The sequence below is a fragment of the Leucopleurus acutus genome (genome assembly GCF_964270905.1).
Source record: "Leucopleurus acutus genome assembly, chromosome: 9".
In the NCBI taxonomy this organism is placed as follows: Eukaryota; Metazoa; Chordata; class Mammalia; order Artiodactyla; family Delphinidae; genus Leucopleurus; species Leucopleurus acutus.
Genome location: NC_139144.1, coordinates 16,830,677 through 16,857,477, shown reverse-complemented (window position 1 = coordinate 16,857,477; position 26,801 = coordinate 16,830,677). Strand labels below are relative to the sequence as shown.

At 43.1% G+C, this 26,801-nt stretch overlaps 1 protein-coding gene across 2 annotated transcripts in view; it reads left to right on the top strand.

The window, feature by feature from the left end:
• Window positions 1-26,801, top strand: part of POU6F2 (POU class 6 homeobox 2) — a gene marked incomplete at its 5' end in the record, with an annotated part of 451,958 nt that overhangs the window by 303,632 nt on the left and 121,525 nt on the right. For both annotated transcript variants that reach the window (XM_082846261.1, XM_082846262.1), the window contains one exon: window positions 26,403-26,695. In XM_082846261.1, the coding sequence (XP_082702387.1) occupies window positions 26,403-26,695 (293 nt within the window). The remainder of the gene's footprint in view (window positions 1-26,402; window positions 26,696-26,801) is intronic.

Here is a 26,801-nt window from a genome sequence, read left to right as displayed (position 1 = left end):
TCCTAATTTATCTCTCCCCCACTCCCTTCTCCTTAGGTAACCATAAGTTTGTTTTCTATGTCTGTGAGGCTGTTTCTGTTTTGTAAATAAGTTCATTTGTATCATTATTTTTTTAGATTCCACATATAGGTGATATCATATGATATTTGTCTCTTCTTTGTCTGACTTATTTCACTTAGTATGATCATCTCTAGGTCTATCCACGTTGCTGCAAATTTTCAGCCCAAGGTTTTGATAGCTGTTTTGGAAGCTGTCTCGCAGCTTCTCCCCTTGGGTTCAGTAGCTCAGACACACACCTATACACACACTACCTTTATGAGGGCTTTCTAAGAGGACCTTGCCGCTTGCAAGCAGCCTTGAAAAGGCCCCTTCCATGTCACCCACATCCTGTTTGGTTTTCCCCTATGTAGATAAATACAAGGTATTCCTGGGTATAGATAAGAACAAAGAAGGGGGAGAGACGCAGGATAAAGAGAGAATTGAAAAAGACTCAACTGCATTTCTGGAGAGACAGGACTTGGAGAGAGTTCCAAGGAGTTTTTTCTCGAAAAAACAGGACCCTCCATGAATGAGAAGATGGTGTCCACGCTCAGGAGGACCATGGTGGATGGACCAATCTTTGCTGCCTGTCCTCTCCCTTCCCTCCCCAGGCTGCTAGTCGCTAAATAACAGGGGAGGCGGGGGGATAGGGTGAGATGGAAAGTTCTTGGAAGAAATGAGGGGATGGAGATGGTGAAGGAAACCCAAAACAGCAGCCGTGGCCACTGGCTGAACCCAATCCCTGTGGCTGTCCGTAAAGAACACAGGCGAGAAGTAGATTACCTCTCTAGAGATAGTCTACACTTTTTAAAAAGAATTGTCCTCAGGTTCACACACTGAAGGACATTGAAAGAAAACCACAGGGCTAGTATAATGTCAAGGTTAACATTTTAATTGCATAAAACAGCGAGAAAGCCTATGCTTGTCATTTTTACAAGGTTACCTTTCCTGTGCAATAGAGGCTTTCATCCAACAACTATATATGAGTTGGTGACGTGACACAGAATGTGACTTACATAAATGGAAGAGCTCACACTCTTTTTTTGCGCGTAGCTCCTCCAGAAGGCACCATCAAGTAGCAAAATGGTGGCCTTTTAAACCTTTCCTCACAGATAAGAAATGCACATATGTGTCATTTTGTAGTTTTGAATGCACAGGGCCTAATTCTCCTGTGGTATGTATGCCCCCTGCCAATGCCCAGAGCCCCATCGACTTCAAAGAGGGGTTTGCAGGTGGAATAGCAGATAAGCGGTGGAGAATTTAGCTCTTTTGGATGATGTGATCACATAACAAAAGACTGTTGTAACCCCATGAGAAGGCAGTGTTAAGGTTACTGTTGGAGCCTTAACTCTGAATTCCCTGAATCTAGGGCAATCCAGAGTACATAGCCCCACAGTGCAATACTTCACAGTGTTTTACAATGAGCAGAAAAAGAAAAAAAAATCTTGTAAAAGGTGGGAAGCCTTTCAGATCCGTGCACTGGATCTTTTTCTTTCTTTCTTTCTTTTTTTTTGAAAAATAACTTTCCAAGGTTGAAAAGTAGCTCGAAGTAAGTTTCAACACATTACACACGCTTAGGAAAATAACAGCTTCATATATAAGGTGTGCAAGGGATAAGTGTCCTTACTGGTTGATACACAAATGTCTATCTATGTTTTCATCTCATGAGACTCAGGAACACAAAAGAGGTTGTCGTCCATAAGCACAGACTTATTCATAAAAGACCCTCATTCCCACAACCAGTCTTGAGATAGAAATCCAAATCCTCAAGTGTGGATGAAAAACATCTGTTAAAGCCTTAAATCTCAAAATGAAGATGCAGTCACCTTAAAACAGGACTGATTCTTTTAAAAATTAAGAGAACACAGCCGCTCGTTAGTTTATATGTGGCGATGCTGAAGGATAACGTTCAATGACTTGGGTACGGCACACTAATTTTGTTCTCCCAGCCAGGAGGAAGACAGAACTATTTGTGATCAGCCTGAGCTAAAACACGGATTTGGCTGGATGAAAGCAAAAGAGGAAACACATGAGTCAAGAGCCACCAGAGAGAGGGCCCTGGCGGAAGTCCCCTGCCCCACCGCAGACAGGGGCCCCTCCATCCCCTGCTTTTCCCATCTTCTAGGAGAGGAGTGAGGAGAGCTGCTTGGGAAGGGAGGATGATGGCAGGAAGCAGAGAGAGAAACACCTGGTGTAACCTGCTTTGTTCCCAGTGAAAGGGACGTCATCCAGAATTGAGGAACAGTCAGGAGGGTCAGTCCCCAGGGAAGCAGGCTACATCCCTGTTTGGGTAGAGGCATCCTGGTTGTGCAGTTTTTAACAGTGTCTCAGGAAAGAAGGGCAGGCGTTCATGACCAAGTAGCTGTCCAAGGTTCCAGCTGCCCTCTCTCTTCCTCCTCCCTCCCCTCAGCCCACAGAGGAAGCTCGGAGGGACCTCTGGTAGGAACGAGAACGGTTGAGGAGAATCCACCTCACTCAGTAAAAGCTTGTAAAAGCTGGTTTACAGGATCCCACACCTGCTGCTTTCCCTGACCTTTCTAATCTGGTTCCCACGACCTTCCCTCTTGTCCCACCCACTCCAGCCTCACTTGCCTCCTTGCTGATCAGCAAATACATCAGCCGCATTGCGCATTGCTGGTCTTGCACCATGCCTTCTGCCTGGAGGGCTCTTCACCACGTGTCTGAATGTCTTCTTCCCTCACCTATTTGGTGAGGCCTTCCTCACTTCCCTATCTAAAATGTCCACATCCCCACACCCTCTTTTTCTCTCCTCTGCTTGATTTTTCTCCTTAGCAATTACCCCTGAACTCAGGTTACTGAACTCAGGTTCAGCTGCTCGTTGCTCAAGAATCCCATACTGAGAGGCAGGTGCTGGGTCAAAAGAAAGATAGCTTTATTGAGGAAGCCAGCAATCCTGGGGAGAAGATGGATTCGTGTCCCAAAGAACCAGCTCCCAACTCCCCAGGTTTTGCTCGGAGATTATATAAGGAAATGAGGAAGGGGCTTTGTGCTGAGGGGGGAACAGTCTTCTATTTTCAGAGTTGATTGTCTCCATCACGTGGTTCTAAGTAGCCGTCATGTCTCTCCTGTGATGAGAACATTATCTGAGCCATAAATCTCTGGTCAGCATACTCTGTCTACTTTGTTCATATATCTTGTTTCTTATCTGTTTCCCCCACTAGGATATAAGTTCCCTAAGGACACAAATTGTTATCTGTTTGTCTATTTCTTTATCCCTAGAACAGTGCCTGGAACATTGTAAGCATTCAGATATTTATGAATGAATCAATCCCCTGAGGTACAAATCCATCCCTTCCCATCCATCCCCTTAAAATTTTGGATTCAGAGTAAACACGGAAGGTGATGAGCAAGGTGTCTTTTTAGGACAATCTAATGAATACTTAGCCTTGTGTTAATTGTGTTAGAAGGAATGTCAGAGAAATCTTGTATTGCTTCCATGGTACTGTTGCAGAGTAGAATTTGGACACTTCCAGAGAGGTAGATCTTGCGTTTTCTAAGAAAATCACCTGACAGTCAGAATTAACAATGGAATTGGCCTCCTGATGAACCCTGAGGAGATTCCCTGGCAACAGAGACTGGGAAATAGGTGTTGGGTGTTTTCTGACCAGAGCCCTGTAGGAGAAGTTCCCACCATGTAAAGGAGTTTAGTCCAACTCTTTTAGGGAGATCTCCCTAGTCCCTCTCCATCTCTGACATTTCGGGATGCTCTGCACGCGTGGTACACACAGTTTCCATTGCTCCGTGGTGCGTGGTGCAGACATTTACACTTGGGGACCGGAGCTCTACTCCTGACTGCAGGTCCCCCTGGCTGCTTCACCCAGATCCTTCTGGCTGCGCTTTGAATCACAGCACTGCCAGTGGGCAGGATCCCAGCCAAGTAGGTTGCCTGGCGTTTCTTGAAGAGATTTACTGTTCAGCAGTAATTCCAACAGGAGAAATCTGTTTACTGTAATTGAGTAAGCAGGTCACCTCTTATTTCTTCTGAAAATCGTGACTTCATTAATACGACCTCCAGGCAATTTCTCCAAGCTAGACATAGGCTTTGGTTAAAGCAAGATTCTACCTTTCTCGGCAGTAAAGATAAAAGACCTTATAAGAATGAACTAAAGATTCTAGAGAGAGTTGAGTTAGTTCCAGGGATATCGGGAACATTCTTGCTGGGGATTCAGAAGGAAGAGCACGAAACAAAAGTTCTGCCTGTTTCCATTTCAGTTTTGTTGTTATCATTTTCCTAATAGTCATATTTTGTGTGGCTGTTCCTATTTCTGAATCCAGTTGTCAAAACGTGGGATTCATATTAACATATATCCCAACAGTCTAAACTTAAAACTCTTATTCCTATATTAAAAAAAGACTTACTTGAACTGGAAAGTTGGATGCTAAATTAATCATGACTCTATTTTATAGGACAAATGAGCCAAACTGTAGCAAAGACATTAGAAAGATTTGAGACTCTGCAAAAAAGAAAAGATTATTCCCAATAGTTCTTTAGAAATGCCCATGTTAAGCCCAAATGATGACAGCCTCCTGAGCTTTAGAGTAGGCAACTTTAAAAAAATCTTTGACCGTGGAACCATGACAGTGATAACCTTCCAAAAGATAGTCTGGATGAAGCTTCGGTGATAACATTAAAACGTAACCAAACCCCAAACCTCTGTGGTCTTAAGTAAAACATCTCCCTGTGTTTCATCGCACTTCCGTGACTGAGATTTATGGTGCTCTCAGTGTGAGAATCCTGCTTTACAGCCACAGAAAGGTTCGTGTTCCCCGTTCATTGCTGAGTGGGGGAGAGCTGTGTACAGGTTAGGACTTTTGAGACAGGCTCACTGTTCTATTCCTATAAACCATATGAAAGAATCTCCTTTCCATTAACATAATGTTTCCATAATGATATACAATGTTAATTTTTCATAATGATGTACAATGTTAATTTTTCATAACGATATACAATGTTAATTTTTCATAACGATGTACAATGGTAATTTTCATAACGGTATACAATGTTAATTTTTCTGGCGGTTCATACAGACTCAGATCACTGCCAGAAGGACTTTCCTGGTGTGACTTGCGACTGGCCATTTGCACGGGTCCTTAAGCCATCTGTGCAAGTTAACCACGGGGGCTTTACAAGGGTTATAGGAGGTTGAGTGTGGCACATAGTAAGTCCTTGGTGAAAGATCAGTAAGCTTTTTTATCGTGTTAGTTGGTGTTTTCAGGCTGATTACTCAGTATTGTTGGGAAAATACATGCCCGCTAGATCATGGACAGTTTCTGTTCTCCTCCTCTGGCAGGCAGCCTTCCTGTACCAATGGCCTTGCATCACAGCTCCTGGAGCAACGCACACCTGCTTTTCTAGGGGAACACTTTCCCTCTAATCCTCTTTATGCCATTCCTCTTTCTTTGTCAAACTCCCAGGTTGGAGTCCAGGTTGGAGCCTCCACAGCAGGAAGAGTGGTGGGTTAGGGAGAAAGGAAAGAATGAACACTTTGGGTGGTCCTACGTCATGGATGGCACTGAGCTAAGGGCTTTACATGCACTACAACATTTTAGTTTTGTAACATCCTCGTGGAGTCGCTCATTTTTCTTTTTTTTTAATTTTTATTGGAGTATAGTTGATTTACAATGTTGTGTTAGTTTCAGATGTACAGCAAAGTGAATCAGTTACATCTATACATACATTCACTCTTTTTTAGATTCTTTTCCCATATAGGCCATTACAGAGTATTGAGTTGAGTTCCCTGTGCTATACAGTAGGTCCTTATTAGTTATCTACTTTATATATAGTAGTGTGTTTATGTCAATCCCAATCTCCCAATTTATCCCTCCCCCCCTTTCCCCCTGGTAACCACAGGTTGTTGTTTGTTTGTAATATCTGTGACTCTATTTCTGTTTTTAAAATAAGTTCATTTGTGCCATTTTTTTAGATTCCACGTAGACAGAAGACCTAAGATTCGGGTAAACAATTTGCCCCAAATTAGTTATTTCATCCTTTTGCCACACTTGTCCTGTAAGGCAATCCTGCCAGTTAAGGTAGAAGTTGATTGAGAGCAGACTGAGGCAGTCCTCCTTGAATTCAAGTTCTGTTTAACCCTGTGTTCTAATAATAATAGTGGCAACAATGCAAGTAACAGCCATGAGAGTAGTAATTGTAGTAACATAAGGATGGTAGTAACACCAGTAATGATAGTAATGATAGTAGTAGAAATATTAGAAGTAGTCTGTCTCTTGATCTACTGACAGGGTTCAATATTCAGCTTTGTATCTTTTCAGTATTCCTCTTTTAGATGTTCAAACAGTATCAGTCAGGTCCCTGAGTTTATGGATTCTAACTTCTTGTTGTCAGGGACCCTCTGGACACTAGTAGGAACACAGTGTTTTGATTTCCATTTTTTAACTCTAACAAAGCGACTGTGATCTTTAAAGAAAATATGTATTTGTACAGTTCATTTTATTTATTTATTTGGGGCTGCATTGGGTCTTCACTGCTGCACACGGGCTTTCTCTAGTTGTGGCAAGTGGGGGCTTCTCTTGTTACGGAGCACGGGCTCTAGGCGCGGCTTCAGTAGTTGTGGCGCGTGGGCTCAGTAGTTGTGGCGCACGGGCTTAGTTGCTCCACGGCATGTGGGACCTTCCCGGACCAGGGCTCGAGCCCGTGTCCCCTGCATTGGCAGGCGGATTCATAACCACTGCGCCACCAGGGAAGTCCCGCAACTCTGATCTTATTCAGGGCTGCGTTTGACACTTACCCTCACCGATCCAGGGACTCACATAAGAAGATGTGACAACAAAAGGTTATGATGTCAGGTGCTGTGGCTGAGAAATACCTGGGAACAGAGCTTGCCCCGAGGTCCCTTTGAGCTCCTGGCCAGTACCTGCTGGTTGTGGTGTGAGTCATGCCACAATGGTGCAGGGAGAGTCAGGCATGGGGGTAAGAATGTGTGTGGAGGCACCAAACGGCCCCCGCCTCTGCAACGTTCTTTGTGTTCTTCTCCATGAAGACTTACAACTTGGGAGAAACTAAGTCAGTTTACACCCAGTACTCTGCATAAGGTGTCATCTGAAAGACTTTCACTTTCTGAGTCACCTTCCCACGTTTGGATCCACATACTTTCCAAGTATATATTTCTGACTGTCAGCAGTTTCCCCCATCCTACTGCTCCCCTTTGCTGGGGTTGAAGGAAAATGAAACGCTGTTGCCATTGACTTTCAGAGTAGAAACTGATTGTATTAACTGACCAGTAATCAAAGAGAAAACACTTAACTAACAGTGACTTTGAGTCTTTTCAAATATCCGTTCTCTGTTTAAATTCTTTCACTTGGAAAGCGAGGAGCAAAACCAGAGGGCACATGCACAAGCACGGCCCAAGAGTATGAAAGCTTCCGGGTGACGTGGGATTGTCTCAGTCTGAGTGGGACGCCTCTGAAATCCTCCCAAGGGAAAGACCAGGAGCTCACTTTCCTTCTCGGGATAAGCAGGCTGCTCTATTCCAGAGCAGGAATTTCTCTTTCTCGAATCCCCCACTCTCCTCTACAGTAAGCCATCCTTTAGGCTGGAAGGAAGTAAATGTCACCAAGATGCTTTGCCCACCCTTGCATGCATTGGAGGGACAGTAGTTCCTGGAAGACCCCCCTAATTCAGAAGCATGGAAAAGTGATTCCCCATCAGCCAGAACTAGAAACTGACTGCCCATCTGGCCGGTACTCGGTGATGGTTTGTAAAAAGCCAGCACACACCCAGAGAAGGCTGCAGTCCTCTCTAATGTGAATTTCTCCTTCTTTAATATTCCAGATTTGCTGGGGAGCAACACTGCCTGGAACACAGCAGGCACTCAGTAAATATGTGTGGTCTGAACAAATAATGATGTATACACAGTTGAGTTTTTGTACCAATGACATTTTTCAGGTTTAATAATTTATGGTTGAAAGCAAAGAGATAATAATAAATTACCATGGAGATTTTTTTCACTTGCTTGTATTATCTTAGATAAAATAGTTCTTTAAAAAGAAAGTTCTGGAGGCCTAATTATTTTGGTCATTTAATCACATATTTACAAGGAAATTATTAGATGAGAACTGCCTTTAGAATTCGAAGCCAATAAAAGACTCCCCTTGGTATAAGTGGTTATTGGTTCAAGATAGATCCAAAATACACAGATAAGCCATCCTCCCTTCTCCTCTGTGTGCCCTTGAGCCAATCATCGAAGGTCTCTGGGTCTCATTTTCCTTATTTCTCAAGGGTGAGGTTGGGTTTCACGAGAGTTTGAGTTCCAAGGACCCTGCCAGCTCTGATTCTTATGCATTTGGCAGAATCCTGGCAGAAGAATCCTCAAATTAGAAGTCACACTTTCACTGTGGGTGGTCCCTTAAAGACTTCACCCTTCATTTTTCCTTTCTTGTCAAACCCAACTCTCGCACCAGTAGGAACACCTTTCTTTCTCACCACTTACAGTGGGTTTTCTCTCTCTTGTCTATACGAATCCTGTTGCTGTTCCATGGTTTGTGTATACCTCCAAAGAAATACGTGCTCATGTGTGTCAATCATTTGCGGTCTGTCTGCATATGCCACCAAACTTTCAAGATTTATGAGGGTAAGAAATATGCCTCCTTGTTTGTGGCATCATAGGCACCCAGCACAGTGCCTGGAACCCAGTAGAGACCAGACCTACTCAAGTACGGACCAGTTGCCTCCTGCATCAGAAGCAAGTTGAAAAGTTGCCCGTTCCTCAGCCCCCTGGAGATCTACGTCATCAGAATCTCTGGATGTGGAGCCCTGGAATCAGCATTTGAACAAGCATCCTTGGTGATCCCTCTGCACCCTGAAGTTTGACAGCCTCTGCAGTATACAGTCCATAAATATGTGTCAAATGCTGAATGAATATTTCCAAAGAAAGGGAAACTTGCCCTTTCCCCCAACAAAGGTTTTAGACTCACAAGGGCAACATCAAGGCAAAAAGACACAGGAAAAAAATACCCTGCACTTAAAGCAGTAGTTACTAAGTATCGGCTGCAAAGTAACCTATATGTACTCTAGGGAAAAAGCAAATCGAGGCTCTATCCCTCTAAGGTCAGTGTAACCAAACACTGGACAGGTGAGCCTCTGTTCAACTTTACTTTGATCACACTGTCACTTTAAATTCATTGACTCAGGCTGGCTCCTCCCCTGCTCCCAAATGACAGCTCAAGGAGATCCCACTGCTTCTGTGGTCGCTCTTAGGTGATACAGACACTGCACTTCAATTAAAAACAATGTACAAGGACTTCCCTGGTGGTCCAGTGGCTAAGGCTCTGCACTCCCAATGCAGGGGACCTGGGTTCGATTCCTGGTCGGGGAACTAAGATCCCATATGCTGCAACTAGGAGTTTGCATGCCGCAACTAAGACCCGGCACAGCCAAATAAATACATAAATAAAAATATTAAAAACAAACAAACAGTGCACAGATGAAGGTCATAGTCAAAACTGCAGCTTGATTTGAAGTTTCTGTCCTCGGCATCTCCCACGTCCTCCATCTCAGCCAGATGGTGAGCAGAGAGCCTGCGTTTGGGAAACGGAGTCACAGTGTTCTCTCCCTTTGTTCCCACCTCAAGTTTCAGCTCCTTCTCCTCTGTCTTCATTTTCTGACCCCTTCAGAGGTGAGAAAAACGGGTACAGTCCAACTGGCACTCTGCCGCTGGCTTCACGTTCATTGGACTGGGAGATACTTACAGTTGACTTTTTCTGAGGTTTTTTGTAGTTTTTTGGAAACCTCCCAATCCTGGCCTCTTAATATAGATCCTTCGGTGCGAGCGATGTACTGCCTTTACAGTCTCTGTGCTCAGATCTGTTCAGCCCTCCATGGGGCTCCGTCAGGCAGGATCTAAGATGGTCCATGCCAGGGCTCTCTCATCCAGCCCCTAGGAAATCCTCACTCATACCGGAAGTCCCAGCCACCAGGTCCGCCATCTCTCATGAGCTTCCGCATTGGTGCAGCTAACCAGCCTGTCTCTCCCCTTTTGCATTTTCCAAGCAAACACCTGACAAAAGTCTGATGTGTCCCCTTACACAAGGGCATAAACAAGCCCCCTGTGTTGCTCCATGGAAACCCCTCCTTATCAACATTAGGTGAAGGGGAAAGAGCCCCTACTCCCTGGAGAGAGTGGGACTCACAGAACACTAATAACTCTTTCCAAAAATGTGATTTAAAATTGTAAGCGTTTGTAACCTAGGTGAAGAGTTAAGAGGTGTCCACTTAATTCTCAGACAGCCTCTTTAAAAATCTGCACCTTGGTTCAGGAATGCACTGCAGTGTCTGATACCTGCCACCATAGGATTACCTTAAGCCCCCTTAACGGAATGAGACGGCACTAGATATTTAAACATAACTTTAGTGGAAGCTCAGAGAGTAATCGAGCTCACTCAGAATGAATCTCCATGTGTCAGAGAGAGCCTTTGATTCTTTCCAACCGGGACGCCCAAAGCACAGCCAACAATAGTCAAGACCTTACTCAAGAGAATAAAAACCATCAAAGGGCCAGAGTTCCCTCAACCACCTGTGGCCCACCTTCCAATTTCCAAATCTCTGTCTGAGGACCTACCTCTCCGCATCAATGGACACCATCAAGGGCCCCGTATTTCAGAGAAAGCCAGTTGCCCTTCAGCCTGATCCGCCGCCTGATCTGCCAGCAGAAGTTCTTAGCCTTTGTAGGGAGGTATGGATGGGCTTTAGAGGGGTGTGAAATCCCCTTAAAAGTTACGTTAAATTTACAAATATAAATAGGTCTCTTGGAAAAGGGTAGATATTTTTTATCAGATTCTCAAGGAGGTTCAAGATCAAAAAAAGCTTATCTCAGCCTTCAAATCTCAATGTGGTCTCAACACGGCATGCCTAACAGGTGTAAAAGAGATACATATATACCATAACCAGGTATTTTTTTGCACCTACTACATGCTAAGTGGGAGCAGAAGAGGCCACACAGAAAGATGAGCTGAGTTTTGAAAAAAGAATAGGGTCATGACAGAGAGGAATGAGGGGAAAGGCCATTTCAGGAAGTAGGACAAGCATGGACACAGGAAAGCCAGGCGTGTGTGGGAAATGATACACAGGCTGTCCGATGGGAACGCAGGGTACGCGTAGGAGAACGGTGGAGCCAATGCCAGAAAAGTGAGGGCTGAGGTGTGAATGGTTTTAACGTGAAGGGTAAGGACTTATTTTGGCGCCATAGAGAAATGGTGAAAATCATTAAATAAGGAGAAATATTAACTTATCACACTGTATCATGATTGGGTATTTGCGTGTCTGTTTTCCCAGATAGAACATGAATGGACTTTGGGAAAGCAGAATCAGAGTCTAATTCATGTTTATACCTCCTGCACAACTCCCGGCCCATGGTAGGTGCTTAATAACTTATTAGAGAAAGGAGGGAAGATGGGTAGAGAGGAAGGAAGGGAAGAAAGTGGGGGAGGAAGAAAGGAGGAAGACGGGAGAGGGAGAAGGAAAGGCAGGTAGGGGAGGGTGGGGCTGGTCTTTAAAATAGATGAACAGAAAGAGAAAACACAAGACTGCTGCACTGGTCCAGGCAAGCAGCAATGAGAGCATTCATGAGGGGAGAGAGTAACATATTTATGAGATGCTTAGCTGCCATAAAATTCAAATTCCCATCTTTCTTTAAACAGCTTTTCTATAACGTGTTTAGGCTTTGTATTTAATGATTTAATTCATTGTAAGCAGAAAGGACCTGTAAGGGTTGTTTTACCGATACTGTTAGTGAATTTGTGCTCATTCCTCCTATGCTTTTGCCCAGTTTCCGCGGTGAACAGAGCACGCATTTGCTGATGGCAAGGAGTAGAGGACAGCCGTGGAACTAGGAGATAGTAACTGACCCAGGGGCCCCCCACATCTGCATTGCGATTCTGCCCGCTCCCCTATCAAGGCAACGCTTGTTATGCCTGGCTGACTTTCACATCCTGCTAGCCCGGTCGTACTAAGAACCTGACCTTCAACTCAAACCCTCTTAATCCGTATGCTCTATGATGTTTCTCCCCAGACTGGGTAGAATTTGGATCAGCCTGTGTTGTGATGACATTTTTCACTCTTCTAAGATTATGATTTAATCTGTCCATCTCAGACCCACCTGAAGCTCTCTTCTGTTTTTCCAGATAACCTTTCAGGGCACGCTAAGCCTGTCATTTCCTCTTTGACCACATTTTATATACACGTATTTCATGTCGAATTTCCATAGCACACCTTCAAATCCTGAATCCTGAAATGTTAATTCGCTTCCTTTATGAACTTTCTAGTTCATAAACAAAATTATTCTCCAGAATTTAGGATGTGGCTCCAGATGTGTCTGAGTGGCTACCTCTGCCTGTATAGCTATAAAAAAAGGAACATAGGAATTTGCCTTAATTTTTTATGTAAATGTATAACATTCTCCAAAGTTAATTGAAGATCACGCTCAGAAGTCACATAACTTACATGTAGTCGCCTAGAAACCCGAGCAGTGGATCTTTGTAACCTCGCGAATTCTGTCATTATATCTTTTTTTGTGAGCCAAGCCAGAGCAAGCATGTGACACAGGGTAAGAAGAATAAGATAAAATTAACAAGTGGCAAATCAAATTACAGTTCCTGCAATTATCATTTCTTAATTATTTAGTGAACATCTACTATATGCAGGTTGCTGAGAGAAGGCAGGAAGATTAAGGGGGAAAAAAAGAACTGACTAAAACCGGGTTCCCTTCTGTAGGAAGGGACTTGGTAAAAGAGGCAATCGGGTGCACATTATTCATTGTAATACAGGGCACACCGTGAATGTCCCCTTATGGGAGTGCAGAGGACAGCAAGCCATCCTGGCTCCTGTGGGCACCAGCCCTACCTGGCAGGGCAGCTGCTACTCAGCTCTGGTTCCCATACAGGAACAAGAGTCGAGTGACCACACCTTCCAGATTATTTTTAAGAAAACTGGACAATGCATATTTTATGTAGACGCTCTGACTTTTTAATCTTTTCAACCAATTTGAACTTTTTAAAAGCTCTATTTCTGTATGTGTGGGAATGGGGCACCCCTGTCTTCATGTCCATGTACCACCAGCTTCTACCTCTGAACTAGAAGTGAGGGTTCTCAGAGGGGGTTAGAATGAGTCTAGAAAGGTGGGCTGGAGCCAGAGTCATTCTCCAATACGGGCTGAGCAGTATGATTTCATTCTCTGATGAATGGGAGCTATCATAATTCTCTTTTTAATTTTTTAGTTAATGGTATAATCCCATCTATGTTTTTGAAAGTTAACTCTGGTGGCGGAGGAGCACTTGACACGTGATTTGATAACATTTGTTGAATTAATGATTGAGAGAAAGAGGGAGCAGGGAAGGTAAGAGTTTAAGAGGCCGGTTAATAAGCTCTTTCAATGATCCAGACAAGGCATAATGAGGTGAAACTTAGGAAAATGAAAATGGCAAGAAAGTAATATATACAGAAACTATCTGGGAGGCAGTGATGCCTTTGTGGAGATCATTAACGCTATTCACTGAATTTTTCTGACTCTCCCCCTCTCCAGGACTTGATAGTACGGCACTTCCTGGCTCCCTCGTAGTTTAGGGGTGCCATGTAGCTAGTGCTGGCCATTGTGTTGTGAGAGAAAGTGATGGGATGACTTCTGAGTCAGAGCATTTAATTCCCACCCTAAAAAGCTCTCTATCCTTCTCACATCATAGGCAATGTCCAAGATAGTGACTGCCCCATCAGCTGGGTACCTAAGGTGACTACACTAAGCTAAGACCCCCTGGCAACTTATGATAGCCCGAAAAGAAAAAAAAATCTTTGTTGGGCTAAGCCAGTGAGATTTGGGGGCTGCTTGTTACCACAGTAAAACTATCCTATGCTGACTGACACATTTGTGTTTGCCTCTTTTGTCCAACTGCATTAATGAAGTAAAAAGAATGTCACTTTACTTCCCATAGCAAGATCAACCAGACGGGCAAAAATCCACGAGACCTTTGCGAAAGCATTTGTACTCATGTAGGTGATATGACCACGTTACATTCTAACACCACTGATATTCTAGCGTCTATTGCTTTTTATGAAGTTTTCCAGGATTCTTTTTTTGAGGGATCTTTTCTTCCAGTAGGGTTATCATTAATGTAATTAATTATTTCACTAAAACTCTTACATGCCTTTTCTCCTTTAATTTTTTATATGTGAAAGCCTAAAATAAAACTGTGTGAATTGAATGACTAATTTGCACATCAATACAAAATAACCAAATTACCCGTGAAGTATATTAATGATCCAACTAAAGAATTCTACTTGTAGAGATGGAAAGAGAAAATAAGAATGAGAAAAGTAATAATATTTATGATGTAATGTGAGGAACTTTTAAATAGTAAACATTTTGCTACACAATTAAAGTCAACTGTTACAGTTTTCTTTTCTATGAATCTGGAATAGAATTACAAATCTGGCAAGGGTATATTTTTGATGTCTGTGTCTCGAAATATAAATGAAGCTTAAGGAGAGTTTTATCATTTATTGTGCAGGCCACGAAAAGCTAGGATATGTATGGTCCTAGTATCATGTCTTGAGTTTAGATTTCTTCATCTGTAAAGTGAGGGGAGATATACGCTATTTCCTCTTCTCAAAAAATAAGCAAGAACCGATAAGGTAAGATCTATAAAGCTTTTTGGCAACCCAGAAGTTGTCGTATAGGAACAAAATTGAATTGCCTGTTTATGGAGTTTAAAGTTCAGCCTAGATAAGGAAGATTTGTAGTGATTGGGGGGAAATTAAAAAGAAGAGAACATAGTCAGATTCTTAAAAAGAAACATGCTGTACAGCCTAGCCTTCTAAAGGAATCAGCCACCGCATCTTTGTCACTTAACTTTTTTTAATCTGAACTGACAGATCACTGGAGAATAACTGTAGGGAATAATCCCCACACTGGCAGAGGGGATGGATTAAATCAACCATGAAAATAAGCACTGGCCCATGTGTCTATAGCCTAAAAGAAATTTGAGTGAACACAGTGCTGTGTTTAAACCAGGAGCAGTATCCATTGAACTGCCTGTAACATTTTCTCCTGCAAATGCCCATTTGAAGGGAAAGGCAAACACCAATGTTTTGAAAGCCAGGGTACATCTTACTTGCTCTGCTAACTTAAAAAAATTATATTATTTTATTAGCATAGGAATATAAAATAAGCATGTGTCTCCCTTTCCCCCCATATCACGGCTTCATTTTTAGTGAGTATGGCTTCACTTCTACCCTAAAAAATTTTAAATATCCCTGGGAAAACCATGCTCAATAAATGTTAGCTATAATTTTAAACCTTTTAACCTCCAGTGAAAAGGTGGATTGGCCTTCTGAGAAGAGATTATCAAAGATGTAAATAACTGTTTTTCACATTTAAGGAGGAAAAATAATGGGATTGAATGTTACATGAGCGCTTCTTTGAGCTGCTTTCTATTCCACCCAAATGCATTTTCTGTCATTAAACGAATATGGTATTAAGAAGGAAGGGTGGCATAGTCAGTGACGTACTCGTAATCTCAGACCTCTAAAAACAAACAAACAAGCAAAACCCCCTTAATTATCCTGAACTGGAGAATTAGCAGAGCAGCGAGAACTGATACCCAAAGCCTTTGCTAAACTGTTTAGAAAAGGAAACCAGTTCTTACTGGAGAGTTAGGATTCTCTGATGAATAAATTTGGCCTCATCCGTTGAGCAAAAGAATTTCAAATCAAGAGTGAATATTTCCGTATACAGTCTATGATCCCTACAGGTTATGGAAAAATTAATCAAGCAAAATCAAGGAACAGAATCTAGAATTCTGGACTTTAGTTAAAATGCACACTCAAACCCTACAAGTTCTAATTTGATATGGTATTACCACCTGAAGAAGATTTGACAATCTGATGGCAATAGGCAGGAGGGGGTTATTTAAATCTTTTTTTCTGAAGGAAGATCTTATTTTTAAAAGTTTAGTATCGATGGAGCCGCATTTTCTTGGCTCATGCTATACGCTATTTGAGGAGAGAATATCCACGCCAGGTTCCTCAGAGCTAAAAATCCCTGACACTGATGCTTTTCCAGTGCTTGGGGAGAGTTCTGCTAGGCCCCAGGTTGTCCTAGTTAGTCATAGAACGTTCCAGCTCTGGTTTCCCATCTTTGAATCTTTCAAGAACATTTTTTGTATTTCTTTCTGCTCTCCTACTAGACGATCTGAAACACTTGGCCTTCATGGAATTTGCATTTTTTAAGAAATTCATATGCATGTACCCTCCCAACACCTATTTACATTTTTAATCATCCAAAGATGTATCTTATGCTCACCGGAAGTTTCTCTTTGGCACGAATTAACCAATTTCACCACACTGGATAAGCTTGGTTCTAGATTAATCCATGGAGCCTTAGTAAGGGTAAACTTAAGAATTTCATTAGGCTTATTTTATACGGAAGAGATCTCATTACTTCCTCCAGAGACCCTGATATATAACACATATATTGTGTGTGTATGTGTGTGTGTGTGTATATATATATATATATATATATATATATATATATATATAAATTATATGTGTATGTATATATACATTTATATATGTGCATTGTGCATATATGTACATTGTATTTATGTATATTGTATGGATATATACATTGTATATATGTACTTATTCATATATATACATTGTACATATGTACATTATGTGTACATATACATTGCATATATGGACATCATCCATATATATGCATTGTACATATGTACATGGTATATATATGTGTACATTATATATACACTGTGTGTGTATATATATATACATCGTATATATGTACATTGTGTATGTACATATATATGTGTGTAAAACACTTCTTCATCTATAAAATGGTCATGTATGACTACATCAGATAGAGACACCTTCAGGTTACTCCTAAGTGGATCCCTCTCAATATTAGTTCCACACACATGCAGAAATTTGGGTCAAAGAAAAGCAAGATGATGGGGTTCTGAGGTCACGTGAGTTTGGTCAGTGTTAGATGAAGAAATGTTAATCAGGTTTCTTTAATGCTGAAATTTGAAGTCATTAATATTCTGATGCTCATTATGGATTTCCAAAAGTAGGATACAACATGCCATGTCTCATAAATCATTTGACCATGGGACAGTTTTCTTTCATGGGACCTGTCTGGGGACTAGCATCCTGTGAAATGGTCTCTGAGAACATGTCTCTGACCATCAGGAACAAATGTCTATTGTGGATTTTTCAAAAGAAGTTTCATGCCTCAATTGGTGTTATCAACAAAGTCCAAGGTGAATTCAGTCCCATTTAAGGTCTAGATCTCAGTGTAAAGAACTCAAGAAACTCAATCCAAATAGTGTCCTGGGATGGATCTGAATATCACAATATCTCAGCTAGACTCCTCTCCACCCTCAGGATTACTCCCCCAAGGCAATCACATTGAACCATTTCTGGTTTCAGCCTTATAGGTTTACCTGCACATTTCTAAATACTTTCCGTTTACCTCTGACTCGATTTATTAGTTTTATGTACCATCTGTTCATTTCTGCTATGGTGTATTTGGGTTTAGCTCACTTACGACATCTCCCACTTTCTTCTCCTCCCTCCTCCTAATAGAAGTATAGAGTTATTTTTTGTTAACTTTGTAACTTTAAATAGCATATTTAAATCTCCATTTGTTCTGTCAACTATAGAGGTGTCTCTTGATTCCCCACTCAGTGCTCTGGTCCTCACTTCCCCTCCTCCCTCCCACCAACCTCTCACTTCTACCTTGTCAAGGATGATAGCATTTGTATTCTCATTAAATCCTTCCTACTTTGTTTACAGGTTGTTTCAAAAAATTGAAGTCTAGTAAACATTCTTAACTTTAATGTGGCTACCTAATTATTTCCTGCAGAGCCAAAATATGTGCTCTGATCAGATGTCCTTCTCAGTCTGGATTTTCGTGCCACTCAAAGAAAATACTCAAATAGACTATCCTTTCATACTCTACCAAGTGCTCAAAATTATGCCACATTTTATTGCACAATTGAGTCATGTTGTTTGTCTTGTCTCTTGTTTCTTATAAAACTATGCATTTCTTCTTCTATTGTTTGTTGGTTTTGCCTGAAGTGTCTTATTGCCCATCCCTTTTATGATGATGATGATGATGATGATGATGAAAAGAATGGTAAACCTTCTGTAGAAAGTAGTTACCATCTTTCAGCTTCTTACTTTTCCTATAGCATTAAATCCATTCAGTGTTTCTTCTTGGAACTCAATGACTTCTTGTTCTAGTTTGGAACAGATGCTTCATTTCTAGATTGTGGCTTTCCAGGCAGCTTTTGTTTTCCCTGAAGTTTATAGTTTCCTTTCTTTTTCTTTTTTTCATACTCTCAAATTCTTCCAAAAGCACAAATACTTTATCACTTCCATGGAATTCCCCCTTTTCTTCTGGACATATTTCACTAGAGCCCTTCCTTTATGCTGCAGTCTGGACTGGGTACTTACTCTTTAGAACGTCCAGACAGCTGTCATAGTGGGGCTCCCTTGTACTGTTCTCGTGGGGGATGCACACTGCTTTCTGCATCCTAAATCTTCCTCTTTCTTGGTTCACCCCCTTATTTTGCTGAAGTATCTATTCAACTTCCTAAGAAAAAGGTAAGTAAAGATAAGCTAAGTCCTTGTAAGTTCCAAAATGGGCTTTCTTCCACTCTCACTGTTAACAGTTTAGCCAGCAATAAAATTCTTGGCTGGAGATCATTTTCTTTCAGAAGGTAGAAGGCATTGCTCCACTGATTTTAGCTTTTTATTGTTTTGCTAATGAGAAGTATGGGGCCTATTTGCGTTATGTCTCTTTGTATGTGGCCTTTTATTTGTCTCTCTGAACTCTTATTTAGGATTTTAAAAAGTCTTTATCCTTGGTGTTCTGCAATTCCATGGGGGAAGTATCAGTATCATGGAGGGTGTTTTTCCTTTCACCTTGGTTGGCACTCAGTAGGAACCTGGATGGACTTCTCAAGACTTGGAAGAGCCATGAAGAGCTCTGTGTATTGGGGTGAGACTATGAACTGACTGGTTTCTTCAGAGTGACTGAGAAGAGAAGGATGTACTTTGGGGTGCCACATCCACATTGGAAATCCTAATTCTTCCCCAGTTTTTTCAGTTTCTTTAGAGGAGAGCCTTCCCATTATTTTCCTGAGAGTTTAGGCCTAGCTGGGGGCCATTCTGCAGGTGGAGATGTTGGGAGGTCAGCTGTTCCAGAGGAAGGCCTCAGCAAACCCCTGTGGGAATTCAGGGGAACTTGCCACCTTGAGTTCTCAGCCTCCCTGATACATTGCTGTGTGGGTGCAGCTCCCCTTGGGACGGCCCATGCCACCACTTCACCCCTTTGCTTTACAGTGGGCACTTGTCCTCCACTTTTTCCATTTTCCCTATTTAATGGGCATCTAAAAGCAAACAGTATGTCTCGGACTTACGATACTCCAACAAGAGTGTTCCCCTAAATGTCAACAAAGGCAGTAATGGGTGGAAAATTGCTCTTCTATCTCAAAGAAGGTGTTAAGGAATGCTGGAAGATTCCCAGATGTCTGTTTTCTCTTCTTTCCAACCAGTGATTTTGGTTTTGAAATTTTTTGCCAATGGAAGAACAGATTCATTTTTTGAAAAGAAATATCCTCAAAATTATGGAGATGGATAAACAAACTGCTCAGGTTGAAGGCCAAGGGAAGAGCCTTCCCCTCCTGGATGGGCTGCTAGGAGCCCCAAGGCCAATAGCTCCTGATCCCGTTGGGCGGGGGGCGGGCGTTGGTGCTTTAGAATGCAGACTTTGTCCTACCCTCTGGAATCCACTTGTCTAACAAGTTCCCCAGGCGATTCGGTTCCATAATTTGAGATAGAGTTGGGGAAAACACCTGACCGGAGAAAGAAGCTTGTGTGGCTCAGGCAATACATGGAAAATTTGTGGGAATATGTTCAATGGAAGAATTTCTGTCTTTGTTTTCCCCTGACATCTCAAGAGATACTTAGATCTCTGCCTTAAATGCAAACAAAGCAAATGACAGATTAAAGATATTAGCAGTATTTCTGGAGCTGAGAACACTGACTGCTTGTGAGATGGTTACACATCATAATCTTTGAGGCAGAACTGATTTTGCTTGTTTGGGGCATTGCTGCCAAAATAAAGGCAAATTTTCCAGAAAGTCTTCATCTTCTGTACTTTTTCAAAGTCCCAAGTCCCCAAAATGCCGTTTCCATGTACCTTACAAAAACTTCTGTCTGCCGGTGCATGCTAGGGATGCTGTTAATGAGGGTACCAGGAAGCGTTCCTGACCTGCATCCTTGCTTCAGCTACCTTGGATGTTATTACTTGGTGGGGGGTTGGAAGGAGGGAAGATGTCCAGTTTTACCGACTCAAATTCTTCTGGTTGAGTTGTTCTAGATTCCATTTCTTTCTTCTTCTAGGGATTTCAGTGGGCAAGAAAAGTGAACAGTAAATACAGAGTTAGGGAGGCAAAGGCTACGTACATCAGGGAGCACGGGATTTCCTTTTCGGTGGCGCATGAGTTCACTGATTTGTAAGACTGGGGCTGATCTGGGAGTCACTGTCCCCAATTAAGGGACAAAGCCATTTGGAGAACTCTTAGCTGCCACCTGACTATACTCTAGAGACAACACATCACAGAGTTCCATGGACAACGTAACCTGATACCCTACTTGGTTACTTTCCTTAAAATGTCACCAAGCTGCGCACAGTGTTGGGGCCGCCCAGGGTCTAAGTGTAGAGGAAACATTCTCTCACCACAGAGGCAAACTTGTGACACGAAGCAAGTGTGCTGTGGCCCTTCCCCACCTCCCATCCACTCATACCTCTCACCCCCTTTCCCTCGACCCCATGTCCCTGGTCTTAAAATAACTCATGGCTCACACTCAAATTAGCATCTTTTTCCTCAAAATACACATTTATATTTCATATCAGCAGGCTTTAAAAAACATTTTGCCTGCAGCAGGACAGGGCTACAACTGTACACACTTTCTCAGGAGCTGAACGATTCATCACTGAGCAGACACACCTTCAAAGCAGCCTCTGTACGCTGGGGACCTGTGCCACCTCTTCTCAAGAGCAGGGCCATGGAAGGCATCCCTCTACGAGGGAGTAGTTATCTTCGTTCCAACCCTCAGGGGGAAATAGCTTGCCCCTGATTCTGTTCTGTTAAGAGGCTTTGGGAAGTGGCAGACCTAAGACTGAGTCGGCCATAGCGCTCATTAGCTGTGTGAACTCAGGCAGGTCACTTAACCTTTCTGAGCCCAAGTTCTATATGTGTAACATGGCAGTGATATCATCTATCCATATGGTTGTCCTGAAAAGTTAATTCATCCGGAGACTTCCCTGGTGGTCCAGTAGTTAAGACTCCGTGTTTCCAATGCAGGGGGCACGGGTTCGATCCCTGGTCGGGGAACTAAGATCCCACATGCCACATGGTGTGGCCAAAGAAAAAGCTAATTTATCCATTTTAAATGACAGTGCTTTCCAAACTGTGAAGCACTGTCTGATTTTGAACCCAAATTGCAGTCACTGTTCTTGGCCTGCTCAGAGTCCAGCTTCGGCAGCATTTCTAGAGGGGTGTCTCGTGTGCGCCTCGGACTGAATCCACGGTCCACGTTGATAGCAATCCATTGCTCCCGCTGCCAGACCTGTGCCTCTCCCCCTCCAGTGGACACAGCATTTTCCTCCCGGTGCCGCCCGGCATCCTGCAGCCCTGCCCATGTCTGTCCCTTTGCTCTGCCAGGCACAGCCCTAGCCCTGGGGACTACACAGCCGTGCAGAGTGGAGAAGGATTATTCCCTTCCCTCGTGGGGTCCCAAGGCAGTGCGGCTTGGTCTCCAGTGTGCGAATATGGAGAAACAGCTATTAGCTATTAATAATATTGTTATTATTACTATTATTATAGTAAAATACACATAGCATAAAATTTGCCATTTTAACCATCTTAAAGCGTACAATTCAGTGGCATTAAGTACATTCACAATGTTGTCCAACACTCCCCACCATGTAGTTCTAGGACTTTTTCACCACCCCCGCCCAGGAGGCCCATACCCATGGGCAGTTACCCGCCAGCCCCTGGCAACCACGAATCTGCTTTCTGTCTCTGTGGATTCGCCTATTCTGTACATTCCATATAAACGCAACTATCCAGGATGTGGTCTTTGGCATCTGGCTTCTTGCCCTTAGCAAGAAGTTCAAGGTTGCCCTTTGTGTTTTTACTTGGTGCTCTTTCCCTCCCTAGGACCAGGCTTGCACCAGGGGACTGGGCTAAGGATGGGCTTGAAAAGCCATTACCATCACGCTCTTTGCAGGATTCCTGGTCACTTGCAGTGATAAAACCCGCCCACTTCCCTCCTCCTTAGCACGGGTCCTCTCCCCTCTGTAAGTGTATTGCTATAAGGCAACTCAGGTCCCAGCCAGGCCCAGAGTTTGTAATCCTTCCCAGCAGACTCTCAAACCCAAGCCTCCAGTTTGCCAACCACGCCCACAGATCCCCGAACCTGGAAAGTCCCAGAAAATGCTGACACTGAGCCCCTGACTACACTGATTATAATAGTCTGATGTTGTACTTTGCGTTAACAAAGGTGAGTGAGCGTGTTGCTAAGAATCACGCTTCCTTTAGCATTTGAGTCCTATTCGGCTTTCTGTGAATCCCGAGGTGTTTCAGTACCTTGCAAAGTACAAGAAACGTTTGTATTTCTCCAGCATCATTCACGGCCTTGCCCTTCATGGGCAGGTAGAGAGAACGAGTTTCCTTTCCGTTTCTCTGCCTTGGAAGTAATTGTATGTAAAGCCCATCCCGTATAGTTCTGATACCTCTGTGGTGGAGCTTTATTTATGTGCCTGGTTTCCTGAGAACACCTTTAACAAAGATCCCAAAGAAGAAAATGTTTTTCCTAAATTAGTTGATATATAGAAACTGAACAAATGGAGACATGCAAGCTTCTTGACTTCTCCTTTGTGATATTAAATTATTTATTTGAGAAGTTCCGATCCACTCTAGGAAATTCCAAGTTCGATAGAAAATTGTTTTGTGTTTCTTTTTCAAAATTGTAAGTTTTTAAAATTTCAAACATCCTAATGAAAACTTCTGTGCCTCTCTTTTAGTTCTTTCATGCCTACTGTTAATGTAGTCAAATTTTATATTAAACATTGGCCCATGGAGTGTATAGTAACCAGACATAGAGGAAATAATCATAAAAGGACATAAATACCAGGGAAAAAAGTAAAGTCTTAAATCTTCTGTGAAATAGGGTCAAAGCTTTACCCCCAACAATCATCATTTTATCTGCAAACATCCTCTGTAGTTCAAATATGTCCTTGAACCTTCCTAACTTGTATCTGTATCTCAGTATGCTTTATACAATGAGCGATTTAGAGGCTCCATATTTTAGTATTTTTTTGCTTTTGTTTTCATATTATTGCGTAGGTGCCTTTGGCATTTTTTAGACCAGAGTGGCATTCTTGTACAGCCCCCTCACGCTTTTCTTTGCATCCAGTACATACCTGAACATATTTTGTTGTCCATCATTTCTTGCTTGCAAATGTCAAATTAGTTCATGTAACTCGAAGAGGTTTAGTTTAGGTTAATGCCTTTCCAGGCAAGATGCAGGTTATGGGAAAGACATAGCCAAGCAATGTGAACTCACCAACATCAAGAAATGAAGACATATTTGGGAGCACGTCTCATTAGTAGGTTAGGCTCTGCTGCACCTACCCGTCTGCCAATGTCTATCTGCCAATATTCCCCAGTCTTTCCTGTTTTCAAATGCTGATTTAGATAAATGCTTTTCTAACCAAAATGAAACAGTGTGGTATTTAAGTCAACCATGAAAATAAGCACTGACATACATGCCCCCCACCTGAAAGAAATCAGGACAGGTTTGATTTGAATCAGGCAGGAGGCCAGATGCAATCAGGTTCTCAAAGTCTATAACTCCACCAAAAGGAGAGCTCAGGCCCCACTCCCCCAGGACCCTCCCTCCAGATTGCAGAAGATCCTGGGGGGTCAGAATTGAGCTGGGTTCCCAGCTGTTCAATAAAATGTGATTTTGTACAACAGGAGCAGGGAGAGGGGAAAATGGCAAAGCCAGATCATTCTCTTTAAAGTTCCGATAAATGGGATGCTAACTGGGTATTATTTTTTTTTAATATGGACTTTATTTCTTAAAGCAGTTTTAGGTTTGCAGCACAATTGAGCAGAAAGTTCGGAGTCCCCATTGACCGGGTATTTTCCAGCCCTGTCTCTCACAAGCCGTCTCTACCTGTAGAGTCCCAGAGCACTCTGGACTTAAATGAAAGGCAGGACGCACACTGGGTTGAGTGTTTGAACAGCCCTAGAGTAACTCACTGACCCAGTGAGGACTTGCCATCCCCACTGGTCCAACATGGAAGCTCTACATGGACCTGAGAGCACAGAATTGGTATTTGGTGCCCCTGGGAAAGGTCAAGCTCTCATTTCATCAATACAGCTATGCCTTGCTTTAAACAAACCTGATTATATATTTAAAATCTGACTTATGCCAGTGGTGAATTGAGAGTGATCCATCTTCCCACCACTTTCAAAGACAGGCTCCCACCTCTCTAAGGTCTAAAATCAACAAAACGGCCCAAAGTTTCTGTTCCAGGCAGTCCATTCTCCACACTGTCCTTCAGAAACATCACCCAAGCCATACTGTCATCTGGGTGCCCCTCCAGCCTGGAATATCCTCTCCTCCTTCCTTCTGGGTATAGAATTCACTCTCTTGAGCCCTCTCGGTCCTCAGGAACACTGCCTTGGCCTCTCTAGCCCACAGAGAAACCCCTCTCCTCATTTTCCTGGACCTTTTGGTTAGTTTCCACACTGTTGACCATTTAGGCAATTAACTGAGATGTATCAAGCATCTCAGTTAATTAGCAGGACTGTAACAGGCACCCCAAACCTGATGATTTCTTACAAGTTAATCTTATATCCACAAATATACTATAAACTCCTTAAAGTCAGGACTATGTCTCCCTGTTAAATCCTGTGTACTACCAGACACAGCATTAGTGCCTAGCTGGTGTTTTCATTTCACAAAATGATTCTTAATTTTACAAAAATAGTCCCTGGTTGACTTCCTTACAGAGAAACTTCTTCAGATGTGCTCAACATAAGGTTCAAAATACATATATTTTTTAAGAACATCTTTGTTGTATGAAGTCAGGTGTATGATATGTCACTTTACAGAACCACTAGATTTTTTTTTTTAATGGGGACTAGTTTAATGTTGCAAACAGGAGTTACTACTTTTGGGAATCTTGACTAATTCTAAGGGCAGGAACAGGATAGCATTGCAGCCAAGGCCTGTGGGTTCAACATTGATCCTTATATTTAGTTGTAGGCTTATTAGAAAGCTTTTAGGCTGATATTCAGGCAAAGAAAAAAGTGAACTTGTAGCAGTCTTTTCTCTAGATCATTCTTTGGCCGAACTGTTTTTCTGCTGCAGAAATTGTTCAGGGCTAGATGGGCACATGGGAACAAATATAGTGAGCTTGGTGTTAAGACAACTTATCCCACCAACGCTTACTTTTCACAGAACAAGGAAAAATCTGGAAAGATGACTTCATCCTCTCGGTTCCTGGCTTGTCCTTGAGGTGCCAGTGTGACCAGTCACCACAGTGCACAGTCGCTGACTATAACCCTTCCGGTGTGGGGCTGTGTCTCTCTGATGAGCAGGCAAAAAGTTCAGACTCAAGCTTTTGATTCTGCAAAACTAAGAAGCATGTACTGTCTTTAAATTTTTTTAAAAAACGGTAGAAACTTGAAACTCAATGTCTAAGCACATTGGCGGAGGTCTGAAGCAGCGAGTAGAAATGACACCATTAGTGGTATCGATGATGAAAAGGAGATTACGAACACTTTAGCTTTCTGTTCTTAACACCATTTGAGCGTTTGCCAAAAGAATTAAATGGGTTGAACTTTAAAAATCTAAATCAGATCTTGAAAGTCTAAGTGTATTTCCCAAGCAGCGTGGAAAGGAAGAGAGGGAGAAAGTACTTAAAAATTACCTCTGCTCCTAGTACACCCGCTTGGTTTGCTCCGTCCCTTTGGAAGTAATGCCTGATGGGTTACACTCTGGTCCTCCCTACATTTTAAAATTTCCCTGAGAAGTGACTCTTGTTCTCGCAGTGCACCGCAACCCTCTGAAATACCACGGAGTTTCAGGGCATGAGGGTAAACTTTTTCTAAGGGGGAGCCGTCTCGGCTCGCGGGGTGCCGGCTGTCAAAGGCACAGCACGCGGTTTGGTCGTGTACGTTTCAGCTCCACGTGTTTGTTTCAGCTCCACGTTCCTTCTGTCTCCTCGCAGCTACCTCATCCCTCAACTCCCAACTGCAGCAGCTCCAGCAGCTGCAGCAGCTCCAGCAGCCGCCACCGCCCGCCCCGCCGGGCAGCCAGCACCCGCAGGTGCCCCCGCAGTCCCAGCCGCCGCCGCCGCCGCCGCCTGCCTCCCAGCCGCCTCCGGCTCCTCCCGCCCACCCTCACCCCCAGAACCGGAACCAACCGTCTCCAACTCAGCAGAGCTCCAGCTCCCCTCAGAAAGCCAGCCAGTCTCCGGGACACGGCCTCCCGTCGCCGCTCACGCCACCCAATCCTCTGCAGGTACGCGCCCCGCCCAGGGCCCAGGGGACCGGGCCGCCGGGTGGCGCCCTCCCCGGAGGCAGAGGGCAGGCCAAACTTAGCATCCACTTCCGCAGCGTCTAATTCA